The 24,034-nt window shown below is 38.4% G+C and overlaps 1 protein-coding gene and 1 long non-coding RNA gene across 3 annotated transcripts in view; one reads left to right on the top strand and one right to left on the bottom strand.

The window, feature by feature from the left end:
- Window positions 1–1,516: 1,516 nt before the first annotated feature.
- LOC116998516 lies at window positions 1,517–6,901 on the bottom strand. Its single transcript, XR_004418421.1, has 3 exons — window positions 6,810–6,901; window positions 6,568–6,646; window positions 1,517–3,495 (listed from the first exon to the last, which is right to left on the bottom strand). It is a non-coding gene; the product is annotated as an uncharacterized LOC116998516 (long non-coding RNA).
- HIBCH (3-hydroxyisobutyryl-CoA hydrolase) overlaps window positions 6,682–24,034 on the top strand; it is a 38,682-nt gene continuing 21,329 nt past the window's right edge. The window contains exons 1-6 of one of the 2 annotated variants that reach the window (XM_033064238.2): window positions 6,682–6,949; window positions 7,901–7,943; window positions 8,784–8,924; window positions 9,867–9,951; window positions 10,847–10,927; window positions 12,714–12,766. In XM_033064238.2, the coding sequence (XP_032920129.1) occupies window positions 6,891–6,949; window positions 7,901–7,943; window positions 8,784–8,924; window positions 9,867–9,951; window positions 10,847–10,927; window positions 12,714–12,766 (462 nt within the window). In that variant the 5' untranslated portion in view covers window positions 6,682–6,890. Of the gene's footprint in view, window positions 6,950–7,063; window positions 7,131–7,900; window positions 7,944–8,783; window positions 8,925–9,866; window positions 9,952–10,846; window positions 10,928–12,713; window positions 12,767–24,034 lie in introns of those variants that run through there. The other variant, XM_033064239.2, reaches the window with a different exon arrangement.

Raw genomic sequence — 24,034 nt, 5'->3', positions numbered from 1 at the left:
ATGAAATCCATTGTGCAGATGCAAGACTGAGATGACAAAGAGGAGCTAATGAGACTAGAAACCATGTATTTCCTTTGGAGCAGTTTAAATCTATGTCATGCCCTGCCACAGCTGCCACTGCCTTTCTTCACTGAGCACTGCATCCCTAGGGAAGTATATCCACTCAGTAAGTGCTCAAGGAACCAAGTACTCTGTCTCTATCACTGCCACTGCAAGTGTGTTTATGATCCAAGGTGACCACAGTTCTTTCTTGAAAAAAATACAAAAAAACCAAAACAAACACTTCTCCTTCTGACTTGCTACACATCCTTCTGCCAGGTTAATCATTATACACAGAGCTGATAAATTGAGTTGCATTGAAACTCATTATTACCCCATATTGGATGCTAATAATTTATACTTTGAACAGAATATATCTGCAGCAGTGAGTGATAAATGCTTATTTAATAGCTTAAAGGCCTCTGTTTATTCTACTGACCTATTTTCCCCCCCATTTTTTAGTTCTCCCCTCTGCTCTGCTGTCCTTTGCATCATTTGTGGCATTGAGATATCTTTCCCTAGGCAATGTTCAAGTAATTATTTTATGAGCAGTTTTCACTGTACTCCAAGATGAAATAAAACAGAAAGAAATTTTGAAAAATATTTTTAATATTGACTTTTACAACAAAATGTATATCTTTTGAAGTAAAAATAATACTTGTATGAGGTGCCCAACTAGAAACACAGAAAGGTTTGAATATACCACATCTGTTTAATAAGATACTGACTGTCACACTGTCAGCCAAACTGCAGAAGAGCCTCACTTTAATTTAGAGGAAGAATTTCTTGAAATAAACACCTGAGTTGCTCAATTCCCTGGTCTGCCAGAAAGCTACTAATTAGCATCAAATGCTTTTGTGCTTAATTCACTATCATTCTGATGGAGACAAAATAGGTAACTAGTCATTCACTGTGACCCCTGAGAGGGAAGCAGATGGTTCAAGACCAAATTGTGTGACATTCCAGCTGAACAACAGACAAAACACAGAGGCCAAGAGGAATCTTACATACAGGACTGAGCTCCTAAAATAGATTTTTAATGATTCTAAATGTTTGGGGGATTTTTCTTTTTTTTTTGTTTTTTTTTTTTTTTTAAACTGCTTTTCTAATAATATCATTCTACCACAACAGATAGATCATACAAGAAAAATTTCAGGCTAACGGTAGTTGGCAAGACAAGCATATAATCTGCATTTAAAATCTGATGTACATTCATTGATATAAAAGGTATGAAAAGCACAACCTCCAAAGTTAACTGAACCAATGCTAAATATGAGGTAGAATTACAAGCAGGCCAATAGTGCTCAAAATGCTACTGACAAAGGAATTACTGCAATGTTTTAAAGTAAATCAGTCAAGTGACATAAAATTAATATTTGGAATACTGATCCTCCTCAGGCTGGGTATATAATTCCAGTAGATCATAATTATTAGCTACGTAAGATTCAGTGGAAGGTTAGAGAGATATATTTAAAATATTATTCACCATTCATAAATAAGACTTTTAAAACACCAGGATAATTAGTTCAATTAAGGTTACATCTCCATTGATAGGGCTCTGCCTCTTGCTAGCACAAGTCCATCAGCTGATCTGTCTGTTGTGTCACATGCAATTGTGTTAATTAGGCTTATTCATAACTTCTTTTGTTTCTGAGCCTAAAAATTATGCCTACATTTGCCTTCCAATTCTAAGGTAAAATTTCCAGAGCTACAGGAGATAGGCTGTGGAGGAAGGCACTGAAGTAAGTGAAGCCACTTCTACTCACTAGGAGAAAATTACATGTCCTGCACAATATTTTTTTCCGGTATCTCCAAATACTTTCAGAGTCAAATTTCATTATTTGGCTGTTATTGCATCTCTGAGTCATTAAAGACCACATCCTGATATAAAATTCTGTATCAGTAACATATATGGAAATTCTGATGCTGGTGAGAAATCTAGTCAAAACCAATGTATGGGTAGAGTCTTGGCTTGAGAAGAATGTGTGCAACTAACTCATGTTAGAACAACTTTGAGGAGGATTATCTATTGTATGATCTGTATTTCAGGTAGCCAAGTCAAACCAAGTCAGAAACTCACAGATCTTGGGGACTCTTGGTTCTTGGAGTCTATCAGAGAGATTTCAGCATTATCACTTTGCACTTCATCCCACAAGTCTTAGAAGTTCTGTTTTCCTTACTAGTTTCACTGCTATTTTCATGTAATACAAGCAAAGCACCTCAAATAACAACCAGTTAACACAAATAAGCTTGATTTTAATTTCTTATAGAAGCACACAGAGTAAATCTTGAATTAACTGATATTCTGGGACAGTGCTATTTCAAGAGGTCCATCAGGGACAGTATTTTGAAATAAAGATCCACATGGTGTGAAAACCACAAGCCTTTTTCTCTTCCTACATACAGGCAGCTCTGACTCTCCCAGAATCAAGCACACACATTGAGAGCAGAACAGCAGACGTGATGACACAACGAGATGCAATACAGATATCATTTGCTAAGCAGACTCTTGAAGTCTGGAAGGCAAGCTTCCCTGCCATCACTTGCTTCATTCCCTGCTTCATCCTTTCCAGACCTGGGAAACTCAAGAACTAATTATACAACCAAAGACACCCTCAGCAGTGAGATATCTTCGGGGTATTTTTTTGGTCCACTAGAAGTTAACTGTCCTACCAAGAAAAAATGCACTTTCCTCTAGCCCCATTCCCACACACACTCCCTACAGCTACTTCCACCCACGCTCCAGCTCTTTTTAACTGTGTTTAAAAAGCTGAGAGCGAGAGAAATGTGCTGCTGCTGCTGGTGCTCCTCCTCCTCAGGTGGGCGGGTTGGTAGCTGGTCAGTTTTCTGCAGCATTTCTCATTGCTAAATGCGTGGGAGGCTGAGAGCAGAAAGGGAAGGAAGCGGGTCCTCTTAGGAAGGGAGGCGTATCAAAGCGAGTGGGAAGCAAATAGCCCCTTCCCACCTGCACATGTGCAATTATACGCAATTGAAAAACTAACACAATAGACCTGCGAGCAGAGCTTTCCAAGCTGTAGTCCTAAAAGGTATCAAGCAGCTTGGGTCTCAAAGCCAAAGTCGGGGGTGACCAGATCTCTGGGAAGACAGCATTTTTCACCCACGGAGAACAGGCTCGTGGGGAGGAAAAGGAGGAGGGAAGAGGGCGTTCCTTACAGTTATGGCTTTGTACGTAGGTGGAGGGTGGTTCGGGGAGAGGAGTGACAGATTGCTTGTGGCAGCAGGGAAGAAAGATGTAGGAGGGTGTTTGCCCAGGGTCCCGTCTCACCCGGGGTTCTGGCAGGGTGGCTGCAGCACGAGTGCTGTGTCTAAGCCGGGGGGTGGGAGGAGAGGAACTCACTGCTGGATGGACCTCACTTGGAGCCTCCCTCGTTGTCTCATCAACACGGCAGCATCTGCAGCAGCACCCAGCCACTCCCACACTTTCCAAGGTGCTCTCTGAGGCCAAAAGAAAAGGAAAGCTACTGCGTTCACACAGTTTCATTATGGATTTGCTTTCAGCCTTTTCCAAACACTTTCTAGTTCCCTGCTGATAAGATGTAAATTAATTGGTGAAGGGAAAAAAAAAAAGGAAAAATTGAAGTTGATTTTTTCCCCTCCCTCACACACTTTCTTGTTACTGGAGAAATTCACTACTGCATGCCCTCATCCCAAATCTATGACATCAGATGTTGTATGAATGCATTATCTGAAAGGTCTCTGACCAAAAGCCCTGGGGAAGGCACACGGTCCACATGAGATTACTCAGGTTACAGACAAAAGCAAAAAATTGTTTCTCCATATTACATAGGTGTTTCAGTCCTCCCCTGGGGTTGGCCTGCTGTTAGGGAAGAAACAGATTAGTTTTCTGTTTATTTTAAGTCTACTTCTACTCTCAGTCATGTCCCTGGAATATGAGGCAGACCTGAGCCTTTATTAGGTACCCAAGCTGGTAGAAGGAAATTTCAGCCTGTGTCATCTGTTTTAGAGGGCTGTCAGCTGAGTCTGGACTGAGAAATAACCCAGTAATAACCAGTTAGCAGGCATGAACTGGAAATTTTCCCGTTCTGTTCCTCAAACCTTCCCAGACTCATTTTCCTTTAACCTTCACATGCTGTAAAGATACACTTACTACCCACACATACAGAAATGAGATGCCAGCTGTTAGACCAGTAGAGCAAAAGACTGAATTTACAGCAAACCTGGAATCAGCAGCATGGGACATGATGAAGTACTCATACCATTTATTATCTGGTCTTGGTCAACTACTCTGGGAGCTCTCAGAGGCAAATGCTAGGCACAAATTAATGGTTAACTAGGGGTGCACAGGTGGCACACAGAATGCAGCTGAGCTGCTCTTGGAATCCTTCCTGAGAGCAAGAGCTCCCACATTATAAAGTCATGTTTTTCTGGAAAAAAAAACCAAAATAAAAAAACCACCCCAAAAAAAAAAACCAAACCAGAAACAAAACCTGAAAACATCTGCTCAACTCTAAAGACCTCCTACAGTCTGCAACTTGTTTTCTCTTTTCAAACCTGCTGAATGTGCTGCCAGGAAATTTCTCCAGGGGGAGGAATTACAACCTGCTTATCCTTCTGGCTATTGCACATACACAGTCTTCCCATCCAGTATTGTGCAGTCCTCTTTGCCAACAGTAAAATAATCCATAAACTCCCAGGTTAAAGGTCATTTTATTCTGCTTATTCTCAGGCAACTCCATTATTTTAACTGTTTTTCCACAAGCTACTAAGAGAACTCTTTTATTTACTTTTTAGAAAGCATTTTCACTTTGATATTGCACTCTGAAAAAAATGGGGTGTGCAGGAGGACTATTGCAAAACAGGATGGTATCTGAGTTGCATTTTGAACAGGACTGCAGTCAGCTAAAAGGCTGTGAAAAAATAGCAATTTTCCAACACCTATGAATACCCTGCCCCTAAAAAAAAAATATAGGTAAATTCAAGCCACCACCAGCAGGTTTAAAAATGAAGGCTCAACAAAGATGGCTCTTCTGTTACCACCCTTTCTTCTTAAAAATGACTTAAAAAAAAAAAAAGGAAAAAAATCAGTAGTTGTCTCAAGGCAAGGCTTGCTGTTACTTCATTGTTTACAAAGGAGTAGGCCCACTTGTGTCCTAAATCAGACATAAAGCTGGAAGACCACAAAGGGTTTACACCATTACTTACACTGAGGACAGGAGGAGAACAGATCAAAATCAGCATAAGAAAAAGATGAATCAGGTCACCATCTTCTATTTTGGACCCCCAGTAACGGACATCCCCTGCAATCATGTCCTGATCACAGCCTTGCCCATGGGCAGGTGGAATTTGTTAGATTTCCAGGGGTTTCAAACAGCCTCCACCTGCTCTTACCCAAGGTGAGCATCCACACACCCATTTCTTCATTCTCACAACAAAGAGATTATCCCACAGAAAAGTTCTTGTCATATTTGTCTGTGAAATGTAGAGACTTTTAGTCACAGGAAATGGGAAAAAAAGTTACCTGCTTATCAAACACTCTAATTTGTAATGCCTGGATGAAAGCTGCAGAGTTATCCTCAAAAATATATTTTAAAATACATATCATAGGGTTCAGGGCTGTTAACTGTGATAATTTGGTGTCATTTAGCCTGGTTTAGATTTAATTGCATGGCACTTGTAATTATGCAAAGCAGCATATAGGGCTGTCTGTACACAAGATGACACCAATAAGCTGCATCACTGATTATCATATAACCTTTAGGTGAAAGTTTGAATAGTCAGGATCACCTAATGAATTCCTGAAATTAATTAGTTTGCAGTAGACAGTCTCCCAGTGCCTACAAGAACACCTCATGTCCTGTTCTCAGTTATTTTTTCTCCACATTGTACAAGACTGAAAACTGAGACTGCATTAAAACAGAAATGTTCTGTATTTTTTTTGTGTGCTTATTTAGTTTGATTAAAATTTTTACAACCAGATTTAATATACTCTGAGAGTCACTGCAACGGAAATGCCAACACAGATGTCGGTGTTATAAGCAGGAGCTGGCTGAATCATTTTATAAATAAAGAGCAAGGTTGCCCTCTGGAGACTTCTCTAGAAGTGCTTCTGACAGCTAGAACTTTCTTCTTCTTCCAGCAAAATAAATTTGCTAAAAAGTTTTAAAGATCTTTATTTCCTTTTAAATACAAATGTGATTCAAGGCAGCTGATGCTAAGAACTTGTTACTCCAAGATATGATGAAGCTACATTTCAACTTAATGCACTGTATTGTCATTTACTGCATGGTTCATCATGTCTTTTCAATACCAGTCTCATGTGTCAGCCTAAAAAAACATTCACGGAATGGTCTTAGTTACTGAAATCAAAGTGAATTTTGTATTATTGACTTCTAGCGTGATAAATTCCCAAATGCTGTAATTTTTTTTTTTTAAAGCAATTTTCACAGTTGCAATTTTATGGTGAACACACACAGGCTGTATTTGAGCTTACAGCTGTCTATAGCTGTATTGGGACAGTAACTCAGTGCTAGATGTTAATGTATTTACCTTGGCGGACAAGCAGTTCTTGGTGGGATGTTAGAGCGGCTCCTAAATCCCACCTCGCTCGCTGTCCGTGTGTCAGGAGCTGTGAGGGCAGCACAGGCGCAAAGCATGGAGAGAGGTCAGAAATAAATAAACCAACAATGAACCGAGAGATCAGAAATAAACCACTAACAAACCGCCTCAATACAGCTCCGGCGCACGAAGCTCAGCTCTGAAGGCAGTTTGGCAATGCCAGCTTTCCCCACCTTGAGCCGCAAGCACCACGGGCGTTGTTATTGCTACACGCGGCATTTCTCGCTTCACCGCCAAAGCAGCTGCATCCCCAGATGCCCTCACAGCACCCAGCCCAATCCAGGACGGGGAGCAGCACCCTTTCCCTGCCTAGGTAAGGAATTTGAGTGGTTACTGAAAAGAGCGGTGGGGCCGAGCGTGCCCCTCACAGCCGGTGCCGGTGGCGGGCCCGGCGCTGCCCCTCCGGGCTCCGCGCATGCGCCCCGCGCGGTGCCGCCGAGCCGGGGAGGGAGCGGTGCCGCCATGGCGGCCCGGGCGCTGCAGGCGCTGCCCAGGTAACGGGGGCCGCCCTGAGGGGCTGCAGCGGCGGCGGGGAGCGAGGGGAGCGGCGGCCCGGGCCAGCCGGGGATCGCAGCCCCGCAGCTGCTGCGAGTTGTGCTTTGGGCCTGGATCAGCCAGGCCTTCCCTAGCTTTCACCTTTAGGAGAGAGCTTGCGATTAAAAAACAGCGTAGCGTGCCGCGGCACTAACGTCTGACATGTAGTTGGGTTTGTGCGCTGAGGTAGCCGAAAGGTGAAGTTTCTCGTTCCAGCTGTGATACGTGGCCAGCACAGCCGTCCCTCAGTGGCCATTAATAAATAACAGCTTCATTGCTCAAAACCAGCGGCGTGTTCCCAAAGTTTGACAGCGGGTCTCTCCTGTCACCCACAGAAGCACGAGCACTGTGTACACAAACCCTGTGTAAATGTGTGTAAATGTGTGTAAATGTGTGTACACACGTGCCCGCAAAAAGGCTGCAAATCTTCCAAAGACACACACAATCATATCCCCCAACCCCTCTGTCCTGGTATGTTCAGTTTCTCCTAACTTCAAAACAGTAGCAGCTAACATTGGTATCTGCTGTATATTCACTAGTAAGCAAATTATTTCCAACTGTTTCAATAAAAAAAATTGTGCCCTAATTTAATTGACTCTGATCGGGGGAATAGAGCAGTTGTGTTCCCAAATTTTTCTGCCAGTGCTTTGCTTAACCCAGCAGTCAGATATTCGGGGAATTGTGTGGCTGGTTTATGGTTTTAGCTGGTTTTTTAATGTTTCTTTTTCAGGCTGAGGGCATTCAACAGACTGCAAGTAATATTACAACACTTGGTAAGGACAGCATCATGTTTGACTGCATTGGAAGCATTCAGGACTCTTTAACTCCCCTGAGGCACACAGTACATGCAACTTGTGTCTGCACACAGGGGTTCTGAACACTGTAATTTACTGCTCAGGCTTAGTATTGCCCACATCTTTGAGCACTTTGTTACAGGTGCCTATTATACAGTAAATTAAAGCTTGATTATTTTGGCTTTACTTTATAGATATTTCTTTATTTTAGAGATAGTTTCCGTGTTAGCTTCCATAAATTCCTTAAATATCATACCATTGTGAGTGTGAAAATAGTTCAGGGGATCTGTTTTCTACTGTTAAAAGTTACTAAAAGACAAAGCAGGGTGGACATTTGGGTTTGTAGTGTCAAACTACCAGTATATATAGGATATATGGATATATAGTATACCAGGATATATGGAACTGCTGTTGTTCAAATTGTTACAAGTATTTTCACAATGTCAGTTTTAAGGAACCCTGGGTTTGTGTTTTATGAGTAGGGTGGGTAATTGTTTGTTTGTTTATTTGAGTTTGGGGTTTTTGGTGTTTGTGTGTTTGTTTCTGTTGTAAATTTTAAGTGAACTCAAAATGTTATTGTAAAACAATGCATGGTCCAAAGGTTTATTACTCTGAAGGATTCAACATATTTCAAAGAATGTTTAGGAAATGCAAATAGAAGTACAGTGGGAAAAACTCAGCATACAATTGCAGAATGCATAATTTGTGATACTAAATAGTGTGTTTTGAGAACAGATTTCCATAAACATTCTAGTAAATATGTTTTTAAGTTATCTAACTGATGACATTTGCTTTATTTGTTTGTTTTTGCATGCTCAGAAAATGTCTAAGCAAACAGATTCAACAGCAGAAGTGTTGTTGGAAAAAAAAGGAGGTGCAGGAATAATAACTTTGAATAGACCCAAGGCTCTCAATGCACTAAATCTGCCTATGATCCAACAAATTTATCCTCAAATAAAGGTTAGTAGCTCCACTTCTACCCATCCACTATGCATATGTTATTTGAAACCAATTTTAGACACTTCTTAGTGTACTGATTTAAAGTTGAAAGTTTGTATGAGTACAGTGAGCTCAGATCTATAGCATGGGAAAAAACAGGCAGTTCAAGCAAGTTAGAAAGAAGAGACACATCAAAGAAATGAGCTGTCAGACAGAGTTAAATTTAGCATCTCCATAGGTAAATGGACATCCATGTTAATACCACGACTGAATTAAGAGCAAGCAGTGCTCAGCATTTGTGTGCTCCTTTTGGCAGCACCCACCTGGTCAGTTGGCACAAATTTCACCCTATACAGTGATGTTGCCTCTTGATGGAGTACATGTTTTGTGGAGAGGCTGCATGACTGAAAAGATACCTGCCACTAGGAAGCAGGGGGCTGTCAGTATCATTCTTTAAATGATAACTCATGGATTTACAGGCATTTCTACAAGCTTGTGAAGTACCATGAGATTTTAAGCATGGAAATAGTCTCTTTTCATTTAATAATACTATTTATCATATGCACAGAGTCAACTTCATTAGATACCAGTATTTGTTGGATAATTGCCTGATGCCTTTTGGTATTTATTAGACATTTTTGAAGCAAGGCCTGAAAAGGTGTCATAGTTTTTGATTTCTCTCTGTTTTGTGGGTGCTGCCTTTCCGCAGAGGCTGAGAGTGGCACACAAGTGTTTCTCTGAAATACGAAAGGCAGCTCTGCTGGTCTCTGCTCTCATGGTTGAATAGGATGCAGAAGTGGCAGAAAGACATTTACATCTCAAACTTCAGTTTAAGACAATCTATTTTAAAGTATGGTTTGATTTGCTTTTTGAAAAAGTAAAGGAAGAATTATGGATGCTATACAGAGCAAGGATTATTTGCACAGATTTTAGTCTTATGTGGAAATACTTACTTCTTTTTAGACGTGGGAGCAAGATCCTGAAACATTTCTAATAATTATAAAGGGAACTGGAGGAAAAGCTTTTTGTGCTGGGGGTGACATCCGAGGTAAGGACTATACTCACTTAAACATTTGATGTCTTTCCCAGTCACTGTTTTGTGTTGATTTCCTTTGCTTACTGTGACTCAGGTAAACAAAATCTTGCTGCACAAGAGTAAGAGATCAGTTGTGCTGACTCTCATGACACCTCGATGTGCAGATGCTGTTTAAGGTATTTGTCAGGAGACAACTGTCAGGACAGTGTATAAAAGAGTAAAAATTACATTTTTGTGAATAACTGATAATAGCAGCCGGTCATTCCAGGGAGGAGAGGTTTCTTGTCTCATTTCTCTTCCCAGGTTTTCATTACTGACAACTTCTTTCCAAGAAACTTGAAGGGCTCTAACAGGTAGCTCTGATAGTATTGGATAATTTGTGTCTAATGTTTAGACACAGATCTGACAAGGATGATCAATGTATGTGTGATTATTTTTTAGCTATGAACTGCAGGAAATCTCTGAAGTGTTAAAAATAGCAGTTGTTGTAAACTGTAGGTAAACAAGCAGCAAGGTTATTGTTATAACAATGTGTAATAATGTATTGTTATGTCATGCTCTAATTGGCTTCTCAATTTTAGTATTTAGAGTCTTCAGTATAGTCAGTTTCAAGTGACTGTTCTAAATGTTGGTATGAAAAATACCACAAATGAGTAGTAGACATTAGGAGGGGTTAGAAAATGGACCACACTCTCACAAGCATGTGACAAAGTCTCCAGAAAAATACAGTTAAATTTGAGACATATTCGTATTTAAATTTGAACAAATTTTCTCAAATATAATAAAGCAGGATTAAATCGGTTTCTATTGGCTGTAGGAAAAGACCCAGCTTATAAGACATTATTTTCTTTTAGTTGTATTTTCTATTAAACTTGCAGTTATCTTCATAATTTTTATTTCTCTTAAGCCATCACAGAAGCGGGGAAAGTTGGAGATAAACTGACGCAAGATTTCTTCAGAGGAGAATATAGGCTGAACAATGCCATTGGTATGTTAATAGCAATTTCTCAAATAGTACAGTTTTCACAACATTGGCTTCAAATGTAAATTAATCTCTTTGATAATCTATTAAAGGCTGTGGTAACATCAGAGAAGTAGTAATTTATTTTTTTTCACCAAGTTGAATACCAGTAATGTAATATCCCATTTTTATACCTTGCATGCAGAATGTGTTTCTTTTGTTTAAGTTATTGTGACAGCTGCTTTATCCCATCCCATTGTTCTGGTTAGTTCTGTTGCCTCTGTGGAAGAATTAGTTTTAGGGTGAGGTTTACTGGAGTAAAGCATATTATAAAAGGATATTAATTCCTTAGGGTGGAAGTAGAGTTGAAGGTTTTGATGAGAAGAAACTACTCCAAACATATTTTAATTGAATACAGTTTGGGTTTTAACATATGGTATCCAATGTTAGTCACTACAGGAGAGGTGGTGTTGCTTACATTGACAGAAGAGCACAGCTAATAGGGTAATTCCTGAAAGGTTATTTTTACTTTGACAGAGTTTCACGACTGAGCATGCTTGTCATGTACCTTTCTTTCCTTCACCAATACAAGGCAAAGAAATAGTTTAAGGCTTCAAATAATTGGGGAAAAAATAGTATTATCTTGCCAGTTGAATTTGATGATGATTCTGTTGCAAGCATACATAATTTAAAAGTCTTTTCTTTTTTTAAATTATTAAGTGGTCAATATCTCTGGTGCATGTAATTACAAAAATGTAATTTTGATAGCTTTAGTATGGTTGTATTCCTTTAAGAATGAGATTCTGCTAAAAGTATTCATTTATATCTTACATTTTACAACTTAAAAATACAGTGGGGAGCTGCTTTCACAGCATTGCAGTAGGAAAGGCTTGCTGCTATAGGAATTTGGTTCAGGGGTAGCATCTACAGCCCATGCATTAGCCTGTATGTTCATGTAAGAGCAAAGTTCAAAATACAATTCTCTTAACATTTTCTGACTACTAATTTGAAGGTTTGCACTGCCTTTTATAATAGTTTTTTTTAAAAACAAGGCTCTGTATAGTTGTTACAGAAAAACTTTCAATGTGGTTGCAGGGAATACCTGTATCAGCCTATATACCTCATTCTTTTTGGACTTTAGGTCTGACCTAAAAACACTGAATGCATGGCAGCTGTTTCATTCACAGTGAAGTTCTGAGTCTTTCCATGAATAGTAACTGAAAGCATTGGGACTTTAGTTTTGTGCCTTCTAAAGGCCCCAACAGATGAAGTTGGTAATCCAAGATATTGTCAGCTGAACCTGCCTGCATCATGTTCAGGGTTATATGCAAGAGCTGGCATGGCAGAACATGCCTGCATTGCGGAATTTATAGTCACATTGTGACTGGAACCTGCCATACACTTCTGGCTTTGTAGTAAAGCACTGAAGGGCTGGAACACACCCTTTTCTCTTGATCCAGACTGTGAGAGGGGGTGAAAGGGCATCTGCTGTGTCCCAACATCAGACAAGGCTATTTATACTGGCTAACCTGCCAGGTACTCACGTAACAAACATCCAGTGTTTGATAGCTGTAGAATGTTCTCTTACAACACTCACAATCCAGTAAATCAGAAACAGGTGCTTCTTTTCGTTTCTTAAGAATTGCATGAGGTACCCTCATTGTAAGATGATAATATGATTACTGTTTAAATTCCCATTTATTTTCTGCTGCTCTTGCTGAAGTGGGAGGTAGGGAAACGTGTCATGTGGTGGCTGATCACAGGTCCCCTCTTGACAAAGATGGATGATTGTTTTCCTTTACATTTTTTACAGGCACCTGCAAGAAGCCATATGTGGCACTTATCGATGGCATTACAATGGGAGGGGTAAGTTAAGGAGCTTGGTGTGCTACCTGACAGGTTGTTTGAAAATCATGTTCTGTCAGTGAGTTGAATGAAGCACACACAGTGCATTTCCAATGTGTGGATTGAAGAACAAGCATTGCAATCTGAACCTTTATCTCTTGTAGGGCTTCTGCTGTTCCTTGATTGCTAATACAAGTGCTTTCTCTAGGAAAAGAGCAGAATCCCCTCACTGCTGGAAACAGCCCTCACAAAGGTTCTCAGAATACTGAGGGGGAGCTTATATATCACACAAAAGCTGAGAATAGTTCTCCACTCTTAAGTGTATTAAAAATAGAACTATATAAAATATATTTAAAGAACAACACTTTGAAAAATTGGGTAAATTCTAAGCTACACTTTAACAGGCATTCATGAGTGCTATATTTTTCCAGCAAATAAGCTGGAAATGCATCTGTTTTCTCACCTCTGTAGTACTTTCAAAACACCATTTGCTGGATCATGATTCTACACACACATCACCCAGGGCTGCACCTTATTACTAAAGCAACACAGAGAAGACTCTATCATATTGCTAGTTATACACAGTGTTAATAATTTTTTCAGCAGTTGTTCTCTGCAAACACTATTATTAGATAGTTAACAGGGCAATGCCATGCTTGTTTTACATGCTAAACTTCTGTTTTGGTGAGTTTCACATCTGTAGGATATATTTGCACCATATCAGAGTGGACTAAAATATATCAGAGTGGACTAAAATAAACTCACTATTCAAAATAACTGAAGATTAGCTATGAAGCCTGTCTGCTGTGTCACTGCTTAGATTTGTATTGTTTTCTGGCATGTCCCTGTAATATGGGTGTAGAGTCTATTTAAATAAAGTTTGTCAAAGATAGATGTGAGAAATGGAACACTACATGATCTGTGACCTGTCATGACTCTTTCCTTTTCATCTTTCCTTACACATTTCATTTTTCTGCTCTGGTTTTCTCAGCTCATGATCTAAACACCCAGGAACTTTCTTGCACTTTGCTTCTTAGCTGCCAAGCCCCGAAGATCTCAGCTAGAGAGCCACTCCCCCCAGCCTAGCATAGAGACATTGTTTCCAGCATAAAAGGGATTTGTTCTGTAGCTCTTCTTGCAGAAAAAATACTTCATTGACCCTAGGAGTCCTGAAGATTTGTAGATAAGAGATAGGGAGTCCATTTATTTTATGGACTTCTGAATAATAGGATGGAAAGCTATGAATGAGCAAAATTGCCCAGCAGCCAATATCTTTTTAAAGGTCCTGCAGATGGCTTGTTATGACTGTGGCCTGAGCAGGAATAGAATTTTGTCCTTTGAAAGGAAAGTGTATTTTTGGACTGAAAAGAGCATAAAGGAGTCAGATGATTCTGCATTACCAAGATTCTTTATGAATTCTCTTTCCTCTAAAGAGCTTTTAAAAGACAGCAGTTGGCCTGAAACTTTATTTTGGGTAACCAGATTTTAGTGTATGATCCCCAGATTTCAGTGGGACTGTGACAGAGTTAAACTGATATTAGGGTTTGAATGAAAACTTAATTTGCTTATCATGTACTAGAAGTAGCAATTATCTTTACTTTGGGTAGGGGATTAGATTTTGACTCAAAAAAGTATGCAGCCCAATTTAAGGGAACTAAGTTAAAAATCACAGGAGTGTGTTGGAAACTCAGTTACTATGTGCTTTGATAGTAAAAGTTGCTACTAGTGCAGAGATGCCATAGATCTATGCTAGTAAAACCTGGAATTTTATCCAAAAACGAACGGGTTGCACTTCATTATTGGCTAGGGACTGGCAGATGGCTTTGGGAGCATCATTAGCCAACAGATGGGGCTGTGGAGCTTGTTCTCAGCATCTTGTCTGTTCTCCTGTCGTTCATCAAAAATTGATAGTCAATATAAATGTATCTTTTCATCTTTTTGTACTTATTTGCAGCAGCAAGTTCAAATTTGTAAGACAGATTTGTTAGAAGCAAAGGTGATGCAGCTTTGGCACAAAGTATGTTACTGCGTCAGATACTCTAACGAACAAAAAGATTCATAAAGTTGTTTTTTAGACCTGTTTCAGAGCCAAATAAAGCCCAACAGACAGGCTGAGTGGTGGCTTTTCAATGATTTGGCTTGGAATTCAAGGAGAATATTTGACAGGGATAAAAAAGGAAAACTGGGCATAGACTTTAGAAGTGGGTGAAAATGGTCAAGGTCACTAGATTAACTTAAAACAGTTAAAAAAAATATGAAAAAAACCCTCAAGTAGCTTTTCAAAACGAGAAGTACATTTTCAGGAGTAAAGGCCATTACTTTTAGTTTATAGAAGAATCTGTAACAGCATGAATGAAGTATCCTTTTTTGTAGTATCATATTCTAGACCATGCAGGACTTAGAAACTTCCTGAGCCAGGCTTTATTTCAGAACCACTGTGCTAAATAGCCATCAGTGTCACACTCACCTCTCTGTACATCTCATACTTTTATTTACACTAAGAGTCTACATCTAAGTTATTTACTTAGAGTTTCTTTAGGGTGGCAACTGGAGATCAGAATTTTCTTAAGAACTCTTTGAGTGTTACTCTCTTGTGTAGTGATGTGAAATATGTTAAGCTTTAGAGTACACAGATGTGTAGAGCTGGGAGGAACAGCAGAATTATTCTTTTGTACTTGCATTAGGGTTAAGTACAGCTAGATGACTGCTTAGCTGATTTTCACCTAATACACTCAGAACCTTCCAATAGCAGGAATTCTGGTTTTTCTAGTTATTTCACCTGAGTCCTTAGTTACTCTTTCAAGCTTGGTTTCCCTAGTGTCTGATTTAAGTCTTTAGTATTTGTGATCAATATACTCCAGTCTTAGTCACAGCTCCCTGTGGACATTTTGAGATATTCACACTCCTTGCTGCTAGTCCTCTCTCTTTAATAGGGATAAGGATAGCTATTCAGCCTTTCTTATAGATTAAGTCTTTTAGTCTTCCTGCAATCCTCTGGAATCTCTTCCATTTGTGTACTTTACAGTTCATTGCTAGAGACCATACAATATTTCAGCTGGAGGATTCATCAGCACCAAGTAGAGCAGAATAATTATCCTGTCTATATTACAGAGATATTGTGTCACAAATAGTCCATGTAAATAGCAGTTTTGAAAGCATCCAGCCCTAGGAGGCCACCACTTCTAATTATTCCCAAAACTATTACTGTCACCTCTTTTCTCCTTGGCTAACATAAACTTTCATCACATTACATTTCTTTATTGCTTACCTTTTACCAGTTTAAAATCTTCTTTCTTGTGCTCAACTCATTTGTCAAAGAGTCAGTTTTGGAGAGCCACCCTTTTCTTCAAAGACTACAGAGAGAAAGAAAGTACTCATTTTCTCTGAATTTCAAGAAACCCAGGTGCCAAATGAGGTGGCCCTGGGCTGATGAGGCTGCCCAGGTGTAGTGAGTCTAGGCTGAGCCGTTCCCACTCAGCTTTTGGCTGCTTGCTGTAGTGTGATACCTTCAGTAGTTCTTTTCACAACAGCCCTGCCTTATTTGTACTAATTACATGGTTGCTGTAAACCCCTGAAAAGCATCTAGGCATTTATTCCATGGGAAGCATGTTTACCATCTCTGTATTTGATTACACCTTCCTAAGTGTAGTTATTTTCATTTTGTTCGTTTCTCCAAAGTGAGATGGTTTGGAATCTTGCCCTTCAAACTGCCTTCCCCAAAAGTAAACTGTAAATTATAGAAATCCTTGTTACTTAATTACCCAAGCAGATAATGAATCTGTCAAATGAAATTTCATTAATGATTGGCTCTGCATAACCTCGGCTGGGGTACCCTCTCAGTTTTACTGCAAACTGCTGGTAACTCTTAATATTGTTTCAGAGGATGGTGCCCTCCATTTCCCAGTGATTACATCTAGGCTGTGCTTCCCTTGTTTGTTTGTGAAAGGAAACAATGCTGTGGATGGGGAGACATCACAAACATTGCAGTTTAAAATATAAAGCTTTCTCAGAATGATGCTTAATGGGTGATGTCATTTTAATGAAGGGGTAATGCAGGTGTTTGAGCCAAATTCCTGAACCTACTCCATGGTTTGGAAATACTCATTCTATTATGCATCTTCTCTTCTGGAATACAGAATCAGAATTACTGCATCCATGTTGCAGTAGAAGAGTGAACTCAGTACCCAATATTTGGCTTTAGCTCTTTTTCACATTAGTGCCCTTTAATTTTTAGCAAAACATTCCAGATGCTGACATTTCTAGATGAATCTGCCTTTCCTCGCAAATCAGATCTCAGGACCTGAGAGCACATCTACCAATAGTTACAAACATCTGCATTTACACTTCAGCAGGATTTGATCAACAGTTCTTATTACATTAATATTTGTTCTCAAGTAAATTGGTAGTGATGTCATAAGCAGCTTGCATGTTATCCATTTTAGTCAAGAGAATTTTAGTACACAAAGGAGCTGGAGTTGACCAAAAGCTGTCCTTATCCTGTCCCATTTTCGTCCAGATTGTGCAACTGTAACTCTTTAGTAACTCTTTAGGAATGTTCCTTCCACTACCAACGTGTATATTAATATAAGTTGTGTGCATCTGATGTCTACTCAGAAGTGTAGACAGCAGCATTTGAAAAACTAGGAAACACTGAAAAACCAGGAAACATTAGGAAACATCTGAAAATTTTTTTTGCTCACAGGTGATTCGATTTTTAATTACAGGAATGTGCATTTACAAATGGATGTTGCCCACAAAACCAAACTATTAATTTGTGGTTTAATTTGGGGTGCAAATTTTATTGCACATCATGGAAGTTCTGCTTAATAGTTATCAATATACATTTGTACATATGGGGCTTGAGGGGACTAGCTGCTGCATATGAAAGCTCATGAAAAATTATGATTTTTGATGGTATACTTTTTTTACTGTAATGGATATTATTACCCTTTTAGCTCTTTTTAAAGCTACAAAACTGGAAGCTAGAAATGTCAGTACTTCTTGGGGCATCTCCTGATTCATACTCTTTTTCTTCCTTTTTCTAAGTATGTCATGCCTGTTGTCAGCCATCACACACTGGAACATCTTTGGTTTTGTTTCAATTTACACTCTAAAATCAGCCCTGAAGTAAAAGTAATTGTCATACTAAACCTAGATAAGCTGCTTTCCAATTCTCTCCCTGCCTGTCCCCCTCTCCCCTCCCTCATGCCTGTGGCCACAGAGAAGCTTGTGCCCTGTTTTGTTGCCAATGCTTCAAAGCTGCTTTTACTGCGAAATAGAATACAGATTTTGCAAGTACAAACCAATAGTTTTGAGATTGACTTGTGCACCACTTCTGAAATACGGGGTGTGGAAAACAGTGCTGAGGCAACCCTAAGAAAGGGTTCACTCCTTGCTGCTGTTCCAGGCTGTTTGCCATCTGGCCACGCTGCTGTGCCTGCTTGGCTCTGTGTATGATCCCAGGGATAAATGGTGCTCTTCATTTTGTGGCTAATCGGACTAGAATGTCAGCAGCTCTTGACATCAACAAAGAGTAACCACTGAATGCTCAATCATTTGCACGTGATGTTACTCCCCAAAGGGCTATCACAAAGCACAGTCTTCAATACAAGTATTTTAAATAATAGCTCAGTACTATACAGTAAGTAAAACTCCTTTTCTCTCTCCTTACTCTACAATGACTGAAATTTTTGCTGGCTTCTGCACATGTTTCTTCTTTTCATTTACCACCAGACTCTTGCATGCTGAAAGTCTCTCTATTTTTCTCTAATTCTAGGCCTTTGTGTACCTACCTAGCCTCACATTGAGAGTTGTCTCATTATTTCCCTCCCCTTCCCTTTATTATAGATCAAGAAGTAAGTGTTTTAAAGGGAATTGTCTTTGCCTGCTTCTGTCCTTTCATATTTCTGCTCATTTTCCTCAATTCCTGAAGAATTTGAGTGCTCATTTTCTCCTTGAGTTGTAAGGCTTTCAGTCAGTCTTACACTTTTTCTAAGCACTTTTTTCAGCAAAATTGACCATCATTACAGAAATCCTCTGGATTCACTCCTGTTATCCCAAATAACTGTGCCACTGTAAAGTTTTATGCATGTACCTTTCTTCAAGAACAAGAAGTGTTTCTTCAATTTTAAGATAAAACCTAAAAGCTCGGTTAAGCACTGATGCAAGGTGCTGGAAAAAGTTCCCTCCCACTGCCTGCCCTCTCTGCAGACATGAAGATTTGATGAGCAGGACACAGGAGTTTCTTGCAGTAACTACATTTTAGGTGATACAGAGCAACAAGGGAAGAGCTTCTTCCAGAATTTTAGAAACAATAAAAAAGCCACATTTGCTATCTATTTTTCTGAATACACATGGGCAGTTGTGTATAAAGAAACAAAACTGGGAAAAAAGATTACTTTCAAATATGAAACTAGAAAAAGTTGCACTTGTTACTAATTAAGAGCTATAGGCTTTTCAGATCCAGGTCTTCTTACATCTCCTTCTGTTGCAGCACAGGTCTTGTGTCCATAAAAAATCATGCAGATTATGATAGCTACCCTAGTGAAAATTATTTGTGATCACTGAAAATGTGGGCTGCCAGTAGAAAAATCAAACCAGGGCTTTTAAAGAGTCAACCTAAATTTGGTTGATAAAGGAAAACCACTGTAGCATCATTGGTGCATAGAATGGCCTATGTGTCTTTTCCCCTAAGTTTCCCTGTGAGAAGAACCTGCCTTAAGTGATTACTATTCATGTAGTTGGTATCAATTGTTTAAATACTTACGGGACAGAAGAACAAGTCTGAGATATCAGATAATCTGTGTCCAGTCAGCTTGTTGTGCTTCTATGTGTCTGTAGCAATTAGGACTGAGACTTTCTAGTACATAATCAGTATATGGAAATAAATATTTTATATTAAAATTACATAACATCAATATTTTATGTTTTAAAATGCCACATAAATTATTGAAAAGTTCACAATACCCGCTGTTTTTAATGATCTTTTAAAAATACTTGTATGGAGTTGATTTATGTGTCAGCAGCCAGAGAAGGTGATATTCTGTGTCCAGATTGTTCTGTCACACTGCATTGCTCTGGTTCCCCATGTCATCTTGTCTGTTAGTATCTACAGATGAAAATGGAACATTCTCTTTGGAGTGGGCTATAACATTAATGACAAAGATTAATTTTGATTCAGTTCAAGACCCATTGTGTCTGGATGCAGGGGGTAATGCTCTTACATCCATGATTTTTTGATCCAACATAGCTATAAGCTCCTGCTGATTCCTGAATCAATTCCACTCATTTACTTCGCCTTTGAAAACATTTTTGCTGCACCTTGGCTATTTTTGCACATTTGTATGCAGACATATTTGCCCTTTGTTGTGTTATGCTCAGTTAAGCTCAATCGATTGCTACATTTCTTTTCATTTCTAGCTCTACCAGAAGCTATTCTCATGCAGTTAAAAAGTAAAAAGTGTAGTCACTTGATGGGAGCTGTTACAAAATTACTTTCGCAGCAGTCAGTATTGGTATTACCCTAACACTGCTTACTCAAACAACTAAAGATTATTTACCAACCTGGTGAAGGTGACACAAGCAACATCCCTGAAGACCTTTACTATTTATGTTTCTCTCATTGTATTGCCTAAGCATCCCTAGGCAGTGATTCCTTAACAGTCTGAGTTAGGTTATTTAGTAAATAGCCAAGTATGATGTTTGGTTTTGCTGTAACACAAGTCTGCTTCTCTATATGTGAGCAGGAAGGGAGTATTTATTTCACTCTCTATAGTTCTCTGTTGTGGTGGCCCTCAATTTCTGAATAACTTCCCAAATGCTCTGATTTACTAAATGTGGGTCATTCTCAATTTAAGATAATACAGCCTTCAGGACACAGAATATTCACTGTAGTTCTGTTTAATTTCTGCATCTGTTGGTCACCCTGTTTTTCATTAGAAAAATACTTATAATAAGGTTCTGTATTCATCATGAGAAAAAATTGGAAATCAATGATAAAGTTTCTATACACAGTCACATAATGACTTTTGAAATACAGCATTGAGTGGGCAATCCTGTATGGGAAGTAAAATTCAGATGCTCTACATTCTTTTTTGTAAGCTTGTTGATAACTTCAGACTGAACTGCCTATAAAATTATGTTCTTCCCTGAGGTATGCTGAGACTAACACAGCCCCATGTTATGAAGAAGCTAATGTGAAGAAAATTTACTCTATCTCAGCCAAACCCAGCCCAGTAGTTTAAATTGGTTGCTTATTAATTTCTTTATTCTCCTTAACTTCTAGTCTCATTCTGTAAGTGCCCTTTACAAAATTCAAAATTCAGCTGTCAATGGAAAGTGATGTTTTCAGCAGTAAAAGCCTGATTTACCATGGGAGTGTATTACCTTGGAGAAGTCTGAAGGAAGATATCAGCTTTAGTATATAAGATCATGAAAAGCAGAACTCTGGCAATGCAGAATATGGTGTATTTTAGTAAAGATAAGTGTTAAATCCTTCATGTGTAAATGACAGAAGTACCTGGTGAGCACAGTCCAACTGAAGATTTTTTAATGGTGAAGGGCCTCCTACGGGGGACTCTAGCTATGTAAGAATTCAGCTAAATGAAAACAAAATAAAATTAGAAAATCCAGAAATGAAGGAGGAATGCATTTAGACTTCTGACTGGTTTGTTCTTTACACAAGATGTATTAAACTAATGAGTATCTGTCCTCTGTGTTAGATCTGCAAGGTTAAACACTCAGTGATAGGTTGACCATTTGGGGAGTTACAAATAAACAAAAAAAGCATATGAACACCATTAAAGAAGTTACTGGGATTTGTACCATTAACTTTTTTCTCTCCAAATTCTATCTTAATATTAGATTATTTAGAAATTATCTTCAAAGAAGCAAAAACATATTTGCACCACTTTCTTTATAATGAATAAAAAGTAAATATAGTTTTAGTCTTTTAAATGTACATCTGAAATAAGGCTGTTATCTATGATACAAAACTCAAAGGCTGTCTAGAAAACAAATCCAATTATGGCTTATCTATCTCTTGAGAAAGAGAAATCTGATTTAATTATGTCTTTCAAAGGAAAATTACATCTTTCAACTTTCTATTATTAAAACTCAACATTTATTTTTATCACTCCAAAAAAAGAACAGGCTTGGAATAGAAGCTCCCTTCATGGAATTCACACTCGAATCTTTGGTACTTGATACTCCAGCCAAGAATTTGAGTCCTTAAACAAAATTCTGATTGTCAAAAAGCCACAAAAAATACTTTGAGATAGACAGTATTAGTATTTTTAGATATGGGATTAGAAAATATTAATTTAAGCATTAGAAAGACCAAAATGGGCATGGTTTTTATTTCATTATCTTTAGAAAAAGGTCATCATTATTGCTGAACATGCATAAAAATAACAGCAGGCTTTGCTTAATGTAGTGAAAATATGCTATTGTGACATTTAAAAAGTCACATTTCTATTTCATTTAAGGGTTCTGGAACTGGTTTAGGAGTGAACACAGCTTTGCACGTAGCTTTGCATTTTCAGGACAACTAAATACAGGCTCATTGCTCTTGCTGCTGCTCAGATGAGATCTGCCCAGTGCTCAGAGAAAGGGCTAAAGCACAGATAAGGGGTGAGACATAAGGTTTTACCTTGTGCAAATAAGATTCAGATGTTTGCTCAAATCCCATTTGCCTCCTTGGAACAGCAGTGCTTGCTGTGAATACATTTGGCTTAGTTCCTGAATATAAAATAGAGTTTGATAACCACTTACCCTATGGGTGCATTTCTCAGGAAATTAAACTGGAATCTTAAAAACTTCATACATCTATATTAAAGCCCAGCAGTGGCAGATAGTTCACAGAAGAAACTTGAAAATATTATCAGATTTAGTTGTGTATCAGCCTAATGGAATAAATTAATTTTTTGCTGGGAAGAACTATAAGGGAGGCCACAGAAGGATGAGAGGAAATTTGGTTTATATGAAATTGAGATAACTTAAAAAAAATTTTGATGTAAAACCCAGTCAAAGATCTCTGTAGATAAGCAAAAGAAAAATAAGTTCTGCTCTCACTTTAAAAACGTGTCAAATACATACTGCTTGTCCAAGGGATATCACCCAATTAATCCCACGGTTTTTGAATATTTGTGAAGACTAATAGCCTCAGTTGGATAAAGTGCCCTTTTTCTAGTATTTAAACAATTTAAAATGTTATTTAAAATTCATTATGTCCTCATCAGACACTGACTTCTTTTGGCAAATGATTTTTAAGATCTCTTAGTTTTAACATAAAACATAGATGGCTGGAAGGACTGAGCAAAGGAAAATTAACAGTGAGAATGGAAGTAAACTGAACTAGTGTAAAGGAAGAGAGAGAGAATATTTGTGTGAAATAACTACTTGTGAAGTATTCAGCAGAGGGTCTTGTCTCCAGATAGGATCAAACACACATTTCTATTGACAAGTATCAGGTAGGTAAACTTCGAGAAGTGAGACCTCAGTATGTGTTGTGGTTGTGCCCTATAATCTAAATATTCTTGGATTACTTCAAATATTATTACTGAGTAGTAGTAACTTCTTCAGATAGCCTTTTTTGGTTTGTCAGTTTACCTCTTGAAGATTTATCTAAATTAAATTTATTTTGTGTGAATTTTTTTTTAATTGAGCCTTTCTGCTGCTTACTGCCCAAATCAGAAAATTTGGCATAAGCAGCACCAGAAACTCTTCCAATTTTGAGGGAAGGTTTCCTAAGGACAGGCTGCTAAAGGAGAGTGCTAGATACTTAGAAATGTGAATACCATTACTGATGTGGTGAACACAAGTGCCTAGGATAAAAAGTGAGTTTCTAACTGTGTATTTTGAATTTTAATCAATAATGCCAAAGGCTTTTTCTGCTTGAAATACTTCTGTGTTTAGAGTGTAGGAAATTATCACATTAGAGGAATAGTTAATTATTATTTCTTTTGAAAGCATTAGGATGACAACTTTGTGAAATTTTTGTATTTTCCAAAATTATTGGCTTTATTTTGTTGGTGATTTGAAGTTTGTGCAAAAATTATAGATGGAGTAACATTAGCAAAAGGATGTCAACTCCCTTGGTAGTCCAGTGGAGATAACAGAGTCACTCATGGTTTTTTGAAGTTATTCTCTGTGTGACTTTCCCATCTTTCAAAGCATAGAAAGCTATTTCAGCCAACTCATGAAGATAATATGATGCTTTATTAGCATTTGAACCATAAAAGGCCTTTTAATATTTTGTTGAGCTGCACATAGTAAATCTAATATTATTTA

This window comes from Catharus ustulatus, chromosome 7 (assembly GCF_009819885.2).
Source record: "Catharus ustulatus isolate bCatUst1 chromosome 7, bCatUst1.pri.v2, whole genome shotgun sequence".
NCBI classification, from domain to species: Eukaryota; Metazoa; Chordata; class Aves; order Passeriformes; family Turdidae; genus Catharus; species Catharus ustulatus.
Note: the sequence above shows the minus strand (reverse complement) of the source record. Positions and strands in the feature narration are given on the sequence as shown.